General features: G+C 56.2%; 7 protein-coding genes across 7 annotated transcripts; 4 read left to right on the forward strand and 3 right to left on the reverse strand.

The window, feature by feature from the left end:
• Nucleotides 1-331: 331 nt before the first annotated feature.
• Nucleotides 332-2,550, forward strand: V2A60_003426 (uncharacterized protein; the record flags this gene model as incomplete). The annotated part of the gene is made up of 5 exons (XM_083254761.1): nt 332-971; nt 1,021-1,089; nt 1,141-1,329; nt 1,396-1,767; nt 1,817-2,550. 5 exons carry the CDS (start codon nt 332-334, stop codon nt 2,548-2,550), a joined length of 2,004 nt encoding a protein of 667 aa, XP_083110887.1.
• Nucleotides 2,551-2,693: 143 nt separating this feature from the next.
• V2A60_003427 (DUF202 domain-containing protein) lies at nt 2,694-3,603 on the reverse strand (the record flags this gene model as incomplete). The annotated part of the gene is made up of 5 exons (XM_083254762.1): nt 2,694-2,786; nt 2,849-2,910; nt 2,981-3,160; nt 3,236-3,342; nt 3,506-3,603. 5 exons carry the CDS (start codon nt 3,601-3,603, stop codon nt 2,694-2,696), a joined length of 540 nt encoding a protein of 179 aa, XP_083110888.1.
• An 876-nt stretch (nt 3,604-4,479) lies between these two features.
• On the forward strand, nt 4,480-6,930 carry V2A60_003428 (alpha-N-acetylglucosaminidase; the record flags this gene model as incomplete). Its single annotated transcript, XM_083254763.1, has 3 exons — nt 4,480-4,733; nt 4,788-4,933; nt 5,000-6,930. 3 exons carry the CDS (start codon nt 4,480-4,482, stop codon nt 6,928-6,930), a joined length of 2,331 nt encoding a protein of 776 aa, XP_083110889.1.
• A 1,340-nt stretch (nt 6,931-8,270) lies between these two features.
• Nucleotides 8,271-9,782, forward strand: V2A60_003429 (alpha-L-arabinofuranosidase B; the record flags this gene model as incomplete). The annotated part of the gene is made up of 1 exon (XM_083254764.1): nt 8,271-9,782. One exon carries the CDS (start codon nt 8,271-8,273, stop codon nt 9,780-9,782), a length of 1,512 nt encoding a protein of 503 aa, XP_083110890.1.
• A 241-nt stretch (nt 9,783-10,023) lies between these two features.
• Nucleotides 10,024-11,973, reverse strand: V2A60_003430 (P-loop containing nucleoside triphosphate hydrolase protein; the record flags this gene model as incomplete). The annotated part of the gene is made up of 1 exon (XM_083254765.1): nt 10,024-11,973. One exon carries the CDS (start codon nt 11,971-11,973, stop codon nt 10,024-10,026), a length of 1,950 nt encoding a protein of 649 aa, XP_083110891.1.
• Nucleotides 11,974-12,288: 315 nt separating this feature from the next.
• On the reverse strand, nt 12,289-13,937 carry V2A60_003431 (uncharacterized protein; the record flags this gene model as incomplete). Its single annotated transcript, XM_083254766.1, has 4 exons — nt 12,289-12,771; nt 12,838-13,258; nt 13,314-13,437; nt 13,502-13,937. 4 exons carry the CDS (start codon nt 13,935-13,937, stop codon nt 12,289-12,291), a joined length of 1,464 nt encoding a protein of 487 aa, XP_083110892.1.
• Nucleotides 13,938-14,969: 1,032 nt separating this feature from the next.
• V2A60_003432 (proteasome maturation factor UMP1-domain-containing protein) lies at nt 14,970-15,864 on the forward strand (the record flags this gene model as incomplete). The annotated part of the gene is made up of 2 exons (XM_083254767.1): nt 14,970-15,018; nt 15,227-15,864. The coding sequence occupies 2 exons, from the start codon at nt 14,970-14,972 to the stop codon at nt 15,862-15,864; spliced, it is 687 nt and encodes a 228-aa protein (XP_083110893.1).
• Nucleotides 15,865-16,153: the final 289 nt, after the last annotated feature.

Consider the following 16,153-nt stretch of genomic DNA (forward strand, 5'->3'; position numbering starts at 1 on the left):
CCAAGCGCGCCCAAGCCCGCTAATAAAAGCTAACGTGGCGCGCACCAGTCCATTCAGGGAAGCTACCACATAGTCCGCCAAGAACGACATTTCATCCTTTCCCCCCAAGCTACTTCCACAACTTCGCCTCTCGACGATTCTGTCGTGAGGCAGACTACAGCACTTAGCTCCCGGCCTTTGTTGCGCGTTAGGGGACAGGAAACGGATCTGGTTCTCGTAAAATCGCCGTTGCTTGCCATCTTACCCGCTACGACGCAATGTGACATACCTCGGCCGATCAACACCTGCATTCACAAACGACGTTGAGCCTCTGCGCTTCCCACGAGGCGTCATGACGTCTTCATTCAACCATCACTGGTTTGCGCGGAGAGAGAGCCTCGCCAAAAAAGACGACGATCTAAAGCTTCCCCATCACAATGGTCCTAACTGGCAAGCTCGGACACCGCGCCGACGCGGGCTCCGCTACGCCACCTACTTGCTTGTCGTCGTCTCCTTGGTCTTTCTATTTCGCCATATGACTTACTCACCCGAGGAAGACACTGTACGCCCATACTCACAGGATCGGTACAAAGACCAAGAAAAACCGGGCGTGCCGACGCAACTCACCGCGCCAAAGGCAACGCCCAAGCCCCCAGTCAACGCCGAGAAGCCTGCCGACCACCCTTTTACCACCCCCGCCGAGGACAGCTTGCATGGTGACGCGAGACAATTCAAAGGAGCTTTGAAGTTTAGCGCGCTCATTGCGACTATTCGTCGGCAGATCTCGGCTCCTTTCGAAGCCGGCGTCCACACCGTCATGTTCGCGGCATCGAACGTGCAGAGCGCAGCAACCGTTCTCCCAATGGCGTGTGAGAGAGCAGGATCCCAAAGCGATCGCGTCTTGTTTGCTCTATTTGGTGATAGCGATATCAAGTTGGATAATCTACTGAAACTCAATGGTATTCACGAGTCTTGCAAAATCATGACCATAGGTGAGCAGACGACTTTCCACCAGCACGACCACTCTAACAATTGCTACAGATGCGCGCGCTGATCAAAGTCGTCGATTGAGCAATTCCCGCTTGGCGTTAGCTAATGCACGTGCAATGTGTAAGCCTCACGGCCACAAAACTCAGCGCTGATGTCGTCTAACTGTTGCAGCTTTTATCACAACCTATTTGAGACCCCTCTCTGTGATTGTGGATGGCTCCTCTACCGAAGATCGACCCTTTTTGGACGGAATCAAGGATCAGATGACGGATGCCCCTCCAACCACTCTGATAGAGCTTCCTTCTAGAGCTCAGTCTCGTCTCTCATGGATGTCCCAGCTGGACGCCGCTGCCTTAGCAAGTAAGTGCTGATGTATCACGGCCCATGGTGGCGGTGCAACAAACAACGGCTGACTGATTCACGCAGAGTGGAATGACGTGCATTTTGACATTTTGATTCATGCGCCACCTACAGGGACCGGAAACCTAAAGCGTCTGCTACGATCACTTGCCGCGGCTGACTTGGCTGGCCACAGCATCCCTCAGATCACTGTCGAGCTACCACCGACTCTCGATATCTCGCTAGAGAGGTTCCTCACCAGCTTCAAATGGCCCGCCCCCAGGCTCGCCGGTTCCAGTCCAAAAATGCTGACACTACGGCACCGCATTCAGAACGAAAAACCCAGCGCAAGCCAGAGTGTGATTCGTTTGCTTGAGTCGTTTTGGCCAAGTGAAAGTACCAAGAGCCATGCTCTCATCTTATCACCTCACACTGAGGTATCTCCACAATTCTTCCACTGTATGTACTGATGATTACCACTTGTCAAGCTACTGCTAAATGCGAACAGACGTCAAATACGCGCTTCTCCAGAGGCGATATGGCACAACTGCAAACGATGATGAACTTGCAAGACTCATGTTTGGCATTTCATTCACTGTTCCAAAGACTCATATACACAATAGCAAGCCGTTTTCTACATCGGATGACGGCTCAGCTTTTGTATGGCAAGCACCCAGCAGTGACGCCATGCTGGTCTTCGGTGATAAGTGGGTTGAACTGCACGGCTATGTATCCTATAGTCTACAGGCACAAAAAGCAGGCACTGCACTGCCCGGTCTAGCGCAGTCCAAGGAAGTTTCAGAGAGTAAACCGGCCTGGCTGGAGTACATGCTGCAACTTTGTCGGCTCCGCGGCTATTTCATCGCATATCCAAGCAAGAAAACGGCAGATGTCATTGTCGGGGTCTATGCTGATCTACCCGATGCGCCCGACGGGCGCGATAAGACTGAAGCAAATGCACGACTTGAAGTAGAGAGAGGTAGCAGCTTCGATGCCGGATCGCAAGTGGATATGCTGAACACGTTGGCCGACGGTGGTGCCCTGCCAAAGCTGCAAGCACTTCCAATTCTATCATGGGATGGCACAGCCAGCACCATGCACGACATCATGAAAGAATCGGGTAAGCAAACGGCCGAGTTTCGACGAGAGGTTGGAACGTGCAAAGACACGGAAGCCGATGTTGGACGCGACAGGTTTGCCGCAGATCTCTTTTGTGCGGCAATGGGGGATAAGAGTGCGTGATCAGCCAAGGACTGAGCAAAGTGTTAGTTTGTTGTCGAAATCGTCTTTGAACGGCTTGACATTGTAAATTTGATCATGTCTATATTTCATTAGAACACATATACATGCATTGTACGGCGGCTTGTACAGAGAGAGACTCGATATCATCTAGTTTCCCTTGCAGAATCCCTCATTGTGTTGATGACAAGAAGGACAACGCAGGTGCCAAAGATGCAAGCCGAGAGAAAGCCGAGTATCTGTGGTTCAGCACGTAAGCGTTTGGTGATTGAGGTGAATGATGGGGTGATTGGAAGCCTACAGTTTGCGTTCTCCATCCAGACTGCACAATGGCAGCCCGCTTGCTATACAAGTTGACGGTTCCTATGTGTTGAAATGGTAGTCAGTCAGCACCACGAGCCTCAGACGAATAACCATGGGAAAGATTACGTACGTATATAGTTTGAGACGCCCACTGCGAGGATGAGCACTGCCAAGGCCCAAAAGGTCGCACCAAGCGGTTTGGCAATCTGCCTCTCGAGCGACGTCGGCTGTTGCTTGAGATGGAACGACAGTGTCATGGCCATGGACACGATGGCCATGAGCACCGACAGCCGCAGATACGACAGAAATGCTGCCAGTGCCTGGTCAGTCACACACTTTTACATTCAACCAGATGAGGTGTAATTGATTTTTTTCGCCCACGTACTGCGTTCGTTGGCGCAGTGGTCGCGCGCGTCGCTGCTCTCATTGTCAAAGAGCAGCGCGCCGAGGATGGGCCAGCGAAAAAAGGTGGATGTGCCGGCATGTCCATGTCTGTAGCGGTATCAGTAGAGTTCTCTCCATGTCTCTCTTTTTTTTTTCCTTTCTCAAAAGCTTGAGCGAGCACTCGCTGTCTCACAGTCTCAATCCGGAACCAAAAGTGTGCGAGCGGCTCTGCCGTAAGGGAGGGGGAGGGTGGTTCACATTTTTTACTCACCCGATTTGGCCGACCTGGACGGGCTGGTACAGCGATGTGATTGGGGCGCAGAACCGCGTCGTCTGCGCCTCATTATCAACTTGACGAGTTTCCGACATCAGTGACGGACGGGCTGCTGGCTCGCTCTCGGTGCCGGGGAATGTGTTTATGTACGGCGGTTGTGGAATTTTCGAGGCGTAAAAAGCTTAATTAGTAAATTGCGACTTGCTTTGGTCACCTGGCAAGGTCATGATCTGGCGGGGCTGCGTCATTGCGACTCGCAAACGGGCGCAGTAGCGATGACCATGTATAATGTCGTCAATTGGAAGAAATCAAGAGGCTTTCGTTTTCTTCTTCTTTCTTCTTCAAAGAAACAAACCAAGATGCTTTTCTGGAGGCTGAGCTCTAAATACTTGCCAACAAAGCCGCACTCAGCCATGCCTTATTACTCACCTTACCCATGTACGTCGTCGTTTGTTGTTGGATGTGCTAAACACGTAGAGTACGGATGTACCTACCATTACAACTTTCTTCAGCATGATTCTCCCATTCATCCTCTCTCATCGTCCAAGAACATGTTTCCAAGACAGTTTCCCCGCATCAGCTCCGTCGTTTTCGTTGGCCAAAGTGGCGCCCGCGTCAGCACCACAACAACTGGACCTAAGCAAGACCGAGCTGAGTTTCGAGCACAGCAAAGATTTTCCGAATTTCAAGCTCAAGTTCCATGATATTCAATCTAGTGACTGGGCTGACACATGGCCGGACCGGTAGCCGTACCCCCCCGTATCCCCGTGAAAGCCGTTCGAATCAAGCCGCCGCCATGCAGCTCTTTGCAGCTCGCGCCATGATACGCCAGCACTAGTACACTTACAGTTATGCCGAGACGACCATCATTTGTGTATATAAAAGGATGGCTGGAGCCGTAACCTATCTCCTCTCATGTAACGTTTCTGTGTCTTGCAAACGGAGGCTTGCCAGAGGAAGCTCCCCAAACTATGAGACTTTTAGCAACTCTGTGCGTCGGCGCAGGCCTGCTCGCCCACGCCGCTCCCACATCTACGGACGGCATTCGAGCCCTGGCAGATCGCTTCCTAGACGGCAAGGGAGACACCTTCGAGTTCACCTTGTCCGGGGATCACGACAGATGGTCCCGCTGGAATGCGCCGGTGAATGACAACTACACGGTAGCTGCGAGCGAAAATGGCAAGATTCGTATCCACGGCACCACTCTGAGCGCCCTGGCTCGCGGGTATGCCGACACATCCTGGAAAACAGTCCCGAGTCAAATCTAACACGGATCCAGGCTGCGTCACTATGCAAATGATGTGCTTCACGTCGACGATTTCTGGTTCTTCGACTGGAGTCAGAAGCTCCCCAACCGCTTGCCGCCGCCAGCCAACCCCATTGCCGGCTCCAGCTCTGTTCCGTGGCGGTATAACCTCAATACCGGTAAGGCCTGGAAAGCACAGCTGTCAAATCGGCGTCCACTGCTAATTGTGCCTTGCTCGCGTGTAGTCACTTTTGCTTATTCCTTTGCTTGGTATCAATGGAGCGACTGGGAGAAGTTGCTGGACTGGGCCGCCCTCCACGGCGTCAACTTCCAGCTGGCCTGGGTGGGCTACGAAAAAATCTACCTCGACTGCTTCCGCCAGCTCGGCATGGAGGACGACGAGATACTGGCCTTCTTCACCGGGCCGGCCTTCCAGCCCTGGAACCGCTTCGGCAACGTCAAGGGTGCCTGGGGTCCCGAGGGCCGGCTCTCCACGGCGTGGATCGACCAGCAGTTCGCGCTGCAGAAGCAGATCGTCGCGCGCATGGTGCAGCTCGGCATCACGCCCATCCTCCCGGCTTTTCCTGGCTTCGTGCCCGACGCCTTCCCGCGCGTGCGGCCCGGCGCGGACCTCGTTCGGGCACCCGCCTGGGGCGGCCTCCCCGAGGACAGCAACAATACCCACGCCCTGTTCCTCAGCCCGCTCGACGACGCGTACGCGGAGCTTCAGAAGCTCTTCGTCGAGGCCCAGATCGAGGAATACGGCAACGTCACAAACATGTATGCCATGGACCAGTTCAACGAGATCAACCCCGTGTCGGGCGAGCCGGCGTATCTGGCCGACATCTCCAAGAGCTCGTACGCGGCGTTGACGGCGGCGAACCCCGCCGCCGTCTGGATCATGCAAGGGTGGCTGTTTTACCTGAGCGAGGGCAACTTCTGGACGCAAGACCGCATCGATGCGTACCTGAGCGGACCCGAAGACAGGGCCGGCATGGTCATTCTCGACCTGTTTAGCGAGACGGCGCCGCAGTGGCAGCGAACAAGGAGCTACTCGGGCCGGCCTTGGATCTGGTGCCAGGTGCACGACTTTGGTGGCAACCAGAACCTTTTTGGAAAGATCACCAACACGACCGTCAATCCCATGGAAGCGCTGAAAGAGTCTGGCTCCATGGTGGGACTCGGCATTGCCACCGAGGCCTACGAGGGAAACGAGGTGCTATACGATCTGTTCTTCGACCAAGGCTGGTCCGAGACGCCGATCGACACCGTTTCTTACTTCCACGACTGGACCGCGCGGCGGTACTCGGGCGTGAGGGAGCTGCCGTCTTCACTCTACAGGGCGTGGGAGCTTCTGCGCTCCACCGTCTACGACTACCAGTCTTCCGCCCTCATCGGCGTGCCAGTATCCGTCTACCAGCTCGAGCCCAACGTGACGGGCCTGTACAACACGACGACCGGCAAGCCCACCGCGCTGCACTACGACCCGGCGGCCCTGCAGCGTATCTGGGGCCTCTTCCTGGCCGCCGCCGCCGAGCGGCCGCGTCTCTGGTCCGAACCCGGGTTCCGCCTGGACGTGGTCGATGTGACGCGCCAGGTGATGAGCAACGCGTTTGCCGACCTCTACCTAGACGTCGTGTCGACCTTTACGCAGCAGTCCGCGTCGTCGTCGTCGTCGGCGGCGGCGGCGGCAGCGGCGGCAGCGGCGGATGTGCGCCGGCACGGCGACCGGATGCTCGCCTTCCTCGGCGACCTGGACGCCCTGCTGGCGACGCAGGACCACTTCACGCTGCGGCGATGGCTGGACGCCGCGCGCGCGTGGGGGGAGAGCACCGGCGCGCTGGCCGACGTCGCGTACAATGCGCGCAGCCAGGTCACCATCTGGGCCCCGGGGACGCTCCTGAGCGACTACGCGGCCAAGGCGTGGTCCGGCCTCATCTCGACGTACTACAGCCGGCGCTGGCGCATCTTTGTCGACAGGCTGGTCGACGCGGCGGCGGGGAAGCAGGGCGGGAAGCTGGATTTCCAGGCGCTGCACCGGGAAATCCAGGAGTTTCAGACGGCGTGGCAGGTCAAAGGATACGAGGTGGAAGGCGAGGATGTGGCCAAGAACGTGGCAGATGTACAAGACGTTGTCGAGTCGATCAAGCAGCGTTGGGAGGATATTCTTCGATAGTCTCGTCCAGTAGAAGAACAATACCAGACCTCTTCTCACGGTGATTCGCGGCAAGTCGGACAACAATGCCGTTCCCGTCAGCAAGGCTGCTCCGTTTTAGGACCTTGTCACTCATCCGTAGCGGCGGTCTTCTCAGAGCCTTGTTTCTCAAGCGGGGAGTTTTCTCATTATTTCGCCCGTGATCCAGGCCCCAAAATAGCTAATAATCACTCAAGGCAAATCCACAGAAATTATGCCATCACATTAGTCCACCCTGCAGCCTCGTTTACCAGAGAATGCTTTTACTTGCGGCGGCATCTACTTCTGGAAATCTCGATGAAAAGAGGCGCTCGTATTCTCTGCGGCTTGCTTTGAGAATGATGGCGAAGTTCACAATGACTTCTAACAAGACAATGTACCAGTAAGAGGAGCATTACCCCCGGCGCCACAGCCTGTCTTGCGTTGAAATTAGACTGGGTGAACCGGGGATGAAAGGATCGCCATGCGCCGTTCAGACATCGTTTCTATCCATCTTGTTTTCTTTCTTCTTTTTGCTTTTTCATGCGCGGCCCAGTCTATATTTCGCCAAAATCTAGCTCTATAACGGAACCCTGGCATTGGCCGCATCCCACGCCTGCAGCTCTACATCTAGTCATCTGTACTGCCAAGTAATTGTCCATGCAATCCTCCCCAATCAGGCAACCCCCGGCCCCAGCCACCTCGTAGCTCGCCGGCCTTACTGATCAAGATCCAAAGTGTCAGAAATATGCACAATCAAGTGCCGAATGCAACACACAGAGCGAAATTGCGTGGATTTCAAGAAGGTATTAAAGATCCGGCGGAGTTCGGTGGACGGACTCTTTCTGTAGTTTTGGCGGCCATGTGCTTGTTGGAAGGATTCGACATTTCAACATCATGCTTGTCAAAACATCGACTTTCCGCAGCCACCCACACCTCACTGAGCAGATCCTTCAGCTCGAATTCGAATTGGACAAGGTTCTGCGCACCGGTGACCCGTCCCCGGCGACATATGAATCAGGCTGCCCATTGAAGTCTGTGCATTTTATAGGACTGATCCTAACAATGTTCGATGTGGGCTGACTGGGCTAGCTGGCTGACTCGGCGAAACTACTGCGACGCCGCCACCGCTATTACAATTAGCAATGCCCGAGCGAGGTGTAGTCCCAGAATTTCTTTTCAAGATGGAAACGAGGCATTGCTCCGTCTTCCAAGGATCCGGAAATAGCACAATGGGGTCCCGCATATAAAGAGCAGTAATCTGCCACTGCATCCGGGCGAGTTGTCTGGAGAGGTGCAAGTCCAGATTTTGTGTAAGTCACGCGGTGACTTGGCCTGTAATCATGCCGTCTCGGACCAGAACCTCGCTTTATGCCATCAGCCTCGCTGCTGCCAGCAGCATTGTCCATGCCGCGCCGTGTGACATTTACGCGCGAGGCGGCACGCCCTGCGTCGCCGCGCACAGCACCACCCGCGCCCTCTACGACGCCTACGCCGGCCCTCTTTACGCGGTGCGACGCAACACGGACGGCCGGGTGCACGAGATCTACCCGCGCTCCGCCGGCGGCGTCGCCGACGGCGAGGACCAGGACCGGTTCTGCTCCGGCGCCGTGTGCACCATTGCCACCGTATTCGACCAGTCGGGCCACGGCAACGACGCGACCAAGGCCATCGGCGGCCCGGACTACATGAAGGGCGAGGACACGGGCGACGCAGACTGGGAGGCTGGCGCGATGGGCGCCCCCGTCACGGTCCGCGGCCAAAAGGCGTACGGCGTCTTCGTGCCGCCGGGCACGGGCTACCGCACCGCCGCCGGCAACGGAACCGCCCGCGGCGACGAGCCCGAGGGCATGTACGCCGTCGTCGACGGCACGCACTACAACAACCGCTGCTGCTTCGACTACGGAAACGCCGAGACCAGCCTCACGGACACGGGTAACGGCCACATGGAGGCGCTCTTCTTCGGCAACACGGGCGGGCCCGACGGCTCCGGCCCGTGGATCATGGCCGAGATGGAGAACGGGCTCTTCCTGACGCAGCACGTCAACGAGCGGCCCCCCGGCAAGGAGATCCGGCACCGGTTCGTCACCGCCACCCTGCGCGGCGAGCCGCACCACTGGGCCATCCGCGGCGGCGACGCCAACGCCGGCGGCCTGCGCACCATCTACGACGGCGCCCGCCCGCCCGCCAACAAGGACGGCGCGTACGACCCCATGTCCAAGGAGGGCGCCATCGTCCTCGGCATCGGCGGCGACAACAGCCACACCTCGCAGGGCACCTTTTACGAGGGCGTCATGACGTCGGGCTACCCGCGCGCCGACGTCGAGGACCAGGTGCAGGCCGACATCACGCGCCAAAACTACGCGCCCGCGAGCCGCAACAGCGGGCCGGCCGTCCGGGTCGGCTCGACCGTCTCGTTCCGCGCCACGACGTCGTGCTGCACGACGCGGTACGTTGCCCGCGACCCGGGCTCCGACGACGTCAGGATCGACTTTGCCAGCGACGACGGCCAGAAGCAGCGCGCGCGCTGGGTCGTCCGCCAGGGCCTCGGGAGCAAGGACTGCTACTCGTTCGAGAGCGCCGAGCGCCCCGGCAGCTTCATCCGCCACAGCAGCAACGGCCTCGTCGTCAACGGCAATGACAGCTCCAAGCTCTTCTCCGAGGATGCCACCTTCTGCATTCAGGCTGGTATCAACGGTCAGGGCGCCACCATCCGCTCCTGGAGCCAGGCGGCGCGCTACTGGCGACACTACGACGCCCGTGTGCACATCTCGTACCCTGGCGGCAAGTACAATTTTGACAGCAAGAACTCATTCAACGATGACGCCAGTTTTGTCATTACCAGTGCTGTTTAATCTGGCGGATATCGATAGCTCACTATGAGGAGTCGGGTCCAATGTAAATAGACGTCTTTGGTATATTTTCTTGAATAATCGCGATGATGGATATAGTCAGGAAATAGTATCCTTTTGTATCTAGAAGCTTGAGTATGAACGTCAATTTCTTGAGTTTCAACTTGGCATGAATGTGATATTGTCCGTTTTCTTTTTCGCAATGTCCGCATAATAATGTACAGTAGCAATGCCACTGTGACCTCTATTCAGAAGCAAAGCCCCATATCGAGTGCCACCGGCTCTCGTTGTTTCTCAAGGGGCCATCGAGCCGACCGAATCGCGCTGGTAGGCCGGTATTGGCCTCCGGCAGGCATACCCATTCACGCACGCAGTCAGGCACTTCTTCCTTGATGTGGGCGATGCAGATGAGCGCCTGCTGCTCCGTCAGCCCGCTCACAGCAACATTGCCCGTCTTTGTGAGCTCGCTATCCACAATGTTACCGCCAACAATGTTTTTGGTCTCGCCCGCGGTGAGAAAGAGGCTGCACTTGTCACGCACGGCATCATCCATGCCGCTGAAAGCCTCATCCAGAACGACAATGTCGGCGCCCTTGATCATGGAGCGGATGAAGAGTGCCACCCGCTGCGCACTGAAAGACATCTCGCCAAACATGTAATCATCCGCCCACTTGAGGTCGTCCACCTGGCCATTCATAGTGCTGGCACTGCTGACAGGTCGCAGCTCCGGCGCAAACCAGCGCAGCGCAGCATCAACCTTGCGTTTGGAGGCCGAATCTAACTTGACCTTGGTACCAAACGTCGGTGCCCATGCGTTCTCCACGATTGCTCGGATAGAGTGCCCACGCGGCATGTGCTGATGCACCTCGGGGCTCGAGTGCCCAACGCGTGCCTGAATGTCCCAAAACGTGAGTGGTCTCTGACCGGAGCCAGGTTCGGGTATGCGCGATCGCCCAAACAACTTGATAGGCTGTGAATATGTCTGCGGGTGGTCAGAGCTGAGCATGGAGACAATGGTTGTCTTGCCAGAGCCGTTGGGACCGAATACACCCCAGCGCTCACCACGACGAACGGTCCAGACGAGACCCCGCTTCTCTTTACCATGGACCTGCTGCGACCAATTTCCTAAAACGATCTTGTCCTTGTAGCTGATTTTGCAGCCATCCATTTCTACCAGAGGCTCGGCCGTCGAAGTGGACTCTTGTATCGTTGCGTCCTTGCTGTTCGTGGTGGAAGTAGGGCCAGTCGATGAAAGAACTTTACCAACCTCGGCCAGAGTCTGCAGCGGCATCTTCTTGTCTTCGGCCAATGTACCTGTCTGCACACCTTGCACATACTTGCGCAAACCATCTAGCACAACATCCTTTGGGCCCATGGACCCAACCTGGCAGTCACTGCGCAGGTAGATCAAGTGTGTAATCCACTCAGGCAAAGGGTCCTGCGGCCTCGCACTAAGCACTAATCTCGGGCTCGCCTTTTCTGAGAGCGACTGCAGCAACGGGCTCAACCCCGATACCGTCGGCGGGTCCAGGCCCATGAACGGCTCATCCAGCAGCAGGACCTCGGGCTGGGTCAGCAGGGCCCGCGCGATACGCGCCCGTCGGCCCTGTCCGTTGCTGAGAAATGTCACCGGGAGATCCAGCAGGTGGTGCAGCTTCAGGTCTGTGACGACGCGGTCCAGCAGCGTCTGGTTGATGGCGCCATCCTGGCCGTCGAGCGACGTCTTGAGCGGATTGAGCTCCGTGTTGCCGAGCAGGAAGTCGCGCAGCGAGAAGTCGGTGATCTCGCGGTGCGACTCGTAGCGGGCGGACAGGAACGCCGAGGTGGTGGCGGCCGATGGCGAGCCGGCGAGGCCGCCCGCCTGGTCGGCGTCGAAGCCCACGTACTGGATGGCGCGGATGGGGCTCCGGAGGCGCGTTGGAACGGCGTCCGAGGACAAGTACGGGTAGGACCGCGCCGTCGGCGGGTCGCAGATGAAGCGTCCACGGAGAGCCTGTAGGAGCGTCGTCTTGCCGGAGAGCGAGGAGCCGACAATGCACCAGTGCTGCGGCGCGGCGGTGCTCGACGGCAGCTCAAAGGTGATGTCACTGAAGAGCGGCGGGTTGGGGTGCCCCGAGAGCGCGTTTGGGTGCTGCCTGTAAAAGGTGCCCTTTGCAATACGGACAATGGGCAGCCGCGACGATGAGGGCTTCATGATGAGCCAATTGAAAGCATCTGAACTGATACGTTGTTCGGATTCGGTGTTGTCAACGTTGTGTGGTTTAGATGGGCGGTTGGCAGCTGGCAGAGAAGTGGGTTGACTCAGGCGCGGTATCGGAGTCGTGCTACAAATCATTTACACTCACTACTGAACAAAACGGCTTACATGTCAGAAGTCACCGCCACGCAGCAAACAAAGAAAGTCATAAAAATTGGTAGGTTCGTTATTCAATTTGTGCATTCCATGCATGGAATTGGATGTCAAACAAAAATTCGTCTCGTTAGTCTGGCTCCTCGTGCTCTCGGTATCTCACTCTGATGCGGCGGCAGACGTTGTCGCAAAAACGACAACAGCAGTTAGTGTATAGATGCCGCCAAGCACTAGATACGGTAGGCCGGCCCACGCTGTACCGAGTTCTTCACCAACTTGGAACAGACACTTGGAGAGTGGCACACCCAAAAGGCTGCCTACGCTAGCGAGGACTCTGGTCGTAGCGAACAAGGCCGCGAGATGACCCTCACTGGTCAGCTGCGATAAGAGGCCCAGCATACCACCAGAATAGGCGCTGACAAAGGTGTACAGGACCAGAGCTGCTATCATATATCCGATCTTGGGAGCCAGACCAACCCCGAAGAGTCCGACGGCGGCGACTACAAGGCCCCATCGAACAAACATTGCGTCCTTTCGCCGTGCTGAGAAATTGAAGGAGAGCAATGCTTGTGCAGTCAGAGGCAGAAATATTGCATTGAGAAAAAATTGCGAAGCAGTCTCTATGGTATGAATGGAGGTAACCTGTAGATGATGCGGTCAGTCCCCCCAAATGCGTATATCTGACATTAGGCACGTTGCGCAGCATACCTTGTCGAAAGCCATCTGGTAGCGATAGCTGGTGTATAAAAGTAGTAGTTTTATAGAGTGCGAGCTTAGTGCCACCATGAGAAGCGTAAGCAATAGGATACCGAGCTTTTTGTCGCCCCAGAAAAGAGCAGCCATGGCTGTGGTGATCCCTTTGTAGGCAGCCAGGATGGCAGAGCGCATGCTTTGCGTAGTGGTTTGGGCAGCAGGTTCTTCTTCGACGGCTTCTTCGTTGTAAGAAGTCTTGTTTAAATGGACTGTTTCGGGTATGCAAAAGGCGCATAAGACTGAAAAGACGAATGCGCCAAAGGCCGTGGCCAGTACGGGCCACGGCCCAAACTTGTCCGTAAGAAACCCGCCCAGCTGTAAGCCAATCTCAGTGGCGAGTATGCTGGCCGCTACGACATAGAAGAAACTGGTTGAGCTGCGAAACAGTATTAGTGTTTTTTTTTCTATGGTACAGGCTTTGGTCAAGTTACCGTTGACGCTTTGAAGTCACATCGGTCAGGATTGTGCATATGATGGCGAAAAAGGTACCAGAAAAAAGTTCAAACGATGTTGAGAGCCATGTCAGTCTGAGCGGAATACCATTTGGAAATCCATCTGTTTCAGTACTTTGTTAGCCTCTGACCTGTCTCAATCAATCTACAAACGGGCAGAAACCAACATATCAACATTCTGGAGCCGGCGTTGAGCGCGCCGCCCACCAACGCCAGCGTGAGAAACGGTCGACGGCCCCATCGATCGGCCGCCACCCCGACGGGAATGGGCGCGGCAATGCCAATCAGCGCCGTCAGGATCGCGTCGCCAAGCTCCAGAGTAGAGAGTTGCGTCAGGACGGGAAATTCGTGGCAGCGCTCGTCCCCGGCCGGGTCCGAAACGTCATCGTGAAGGCGACCGCAGATGGCGGCCCGGCTCAGGTCCTGGGCGGCCAAGGCGGCCAGCACCGACGCCACCTGTTGTGTGACGGCGAGCAAGAGGCATACTGCGGTGATCTGGACGGCGCTCGGGGTGACATTGGTGACGGAAAACGAGCGCGCGTCGCTCTCGCGGCTCTGGATTCGCAGCAGCGGGCTGCGCTCCGAGTTGGTGGCACGCGACATCAGGAGCGGAGGCGGCGGTTGCGTGTAGTTGGGGCCTGCAGTATAGGTGCTTTTTTGTGCAGTCTCGGTTTCGAATCAAGGTTGAATTGAGAATAATGGAAAGAAGAGAAAGCAAAAACTGCCAGGAAGAAGAATTAGCGAGAGCTGGCCGAAAGGCTGCAGCAGTCATTGGGACGACTAACACGAATAGAGTGTCTTTGCCCCGCCATCAGGCAGCGCCATTCGCAAAAGTACTCGGCACAGCCTGATGGATTACTCGCAACGAAACCTGATTGCAGCTTGTTGCCAGTGTAAAATAGATTTTGAATATTAAGGTGCTCCGGCTCGTGTGTAATTGGGGTAGGTTGGCTATTCTGAAAGGTTGAAATAAATGCAAATACCACTCTCGTCTCTCTCAGACGGCGAGCCCATCAACCAGTTAACCCATTCAGCCATCGGTCATGACCTAACGACCCCCTCTAAAGTCGAGGCATAGTCTAGAGGCATCTGCCTACACGAGCTGTGATGTCGCCAAGCCCAACTACGAGGATGCACCGTCCGCTGTGAATAGCCTGATGTTGCGACCTCGGGCTGCGTGTTGGAAGCGCTAGCCGGCCGTAATACTACCAACAACTACCAACTGTGCTGTACCGGCTTCAGCAGTGCAGTGGCCTTTTTTTTTAGAAGAGAAAACTTTCTGCCATCAGGCTCGTAGTATTTCTCTCTTTGATAGATGGCACTGTTTAACTTCTTTATTAGTATTTTTTCTCCGTTCTAGCCTGGTGCTAATTCGAACGCCATCACATCATGCTTGTCAGACAGACTGCATTGAATTACGATACGGAGATTATGGGCAATGTCTTTTTTTTCTTCTCAAAAACGACACTTTCTTTCGTAATTCTTTCACTTTTCTCTTTCATTCTGTTCCGTTTTTATTCCATTCTTATTCCATTTCTATTTTATTGTTGTTGCTATTACTTTTTTCTACTTTCCAGCTCAGCAGCTTCCAAGACATCCGGCCCGCCTTACATTCTGCATTCTTAGATCCAACGCATGTGGGGCGCCAACTCTCCAGCTCGGCCTTCCATTGGCCAGCTCTCCTGTACGCGAAGCTCGCTGGCAGCCTGCCAGATTCCAAGCTCCCTCCGACGACGACGACGCAGGCAAACCAGAGCTGCATCATCAATCATCGCCATCGCGACATCGACGACGACGACGACCCGAATATCCTCTCCCGCACCAAATTCCTGCGACGAAAGATTACAATCAACCCGAACAACCAAAGCGATACATACTCACAAACCTCCTAGCGCTCGCCCACAATGGTAAGCTCTATACCTCTACGACCCTCCGTTTTCCCACGGCACCCATCGTTGTTCATCCCGGCCTGCCCACTGCCATCCCACCACTCTCCTCCCTCCTTCCTAGCTATCCCGACCCCGGCGCTAACCCGAGATTTCCTTTGCCTCTTCTCGTCAAACAGTCGATGCGCTTCATCCCCAGCAACCAGGCTGCCAGCAGCTACTCCCACACCGGCGGCGCCAGCCAGCAGGCGTCGACGTCGGCGCCGTCGGCGCCGGGCATCCACGACACGCTGCGCTACGGCGTCGGCCCGTCCGCCCACGACGCGCAGTCGACGCGGGCCACGTCGGCCCACCCGCTCGAGGCCCGCCTGAAGAACTGGGAGGCCGCGCAGGAGGCGGTGCGCATGGAGTCGCTCAAGCGCACCTTTGGCATGGGCGAGCCCATCCGCCGCGGCATGGAGCTCAAGATTGTCCGCGACGGCGCCTGGCGGCCCATGGTCCTCGGCACCGGCCTCGCCAGCGTCCACGAGGATATCCTGCGCGGCCGCGAGGACACCATCACCTGGGAGGACGTCTTCACCGGCGACGAGTCGAGAGGCGTCGCCGGCTTCCACGAGGAGATGGAGAAGAAGTGCAAGGTTTAAGGAGGGCGTTTTCCCCGGGGACCCAAAGAGGGCGGTGGTGGCGGTGGTGGTGGAATGTGAGATGCAGCAGCCAAGAGGATGGATTTGGCCCTGGCGGCTGGTTCGGGCCAGTATTTCATGTACAACACGTAACTTTTTGTTGCGACAATGATGAGAATTGATAAATATCATAGCAACCACATATTTGGAAACACTTGTGACCGGTTCTGGACCAACTTTGTTGCAACTGTGACGTTAAGGACCAACATTGACTTCACGTTCTGCTAATGATGGCCTGGCAGATTTGTAC

The sequence above is a fragment of the Cordyceps javanica genome, chromosome 2 (assembly GCF_051103115.1).
Source record: "Cordyceps javanica chromosome 2, complete sequence".
Taxonomy (NCBI): Eukaryota; Fungi; Ascomycota; class Sordariomycetes; order Hypocreales; family Cordycipitaceae; genus Cordyceps; species Cordyceps javanica.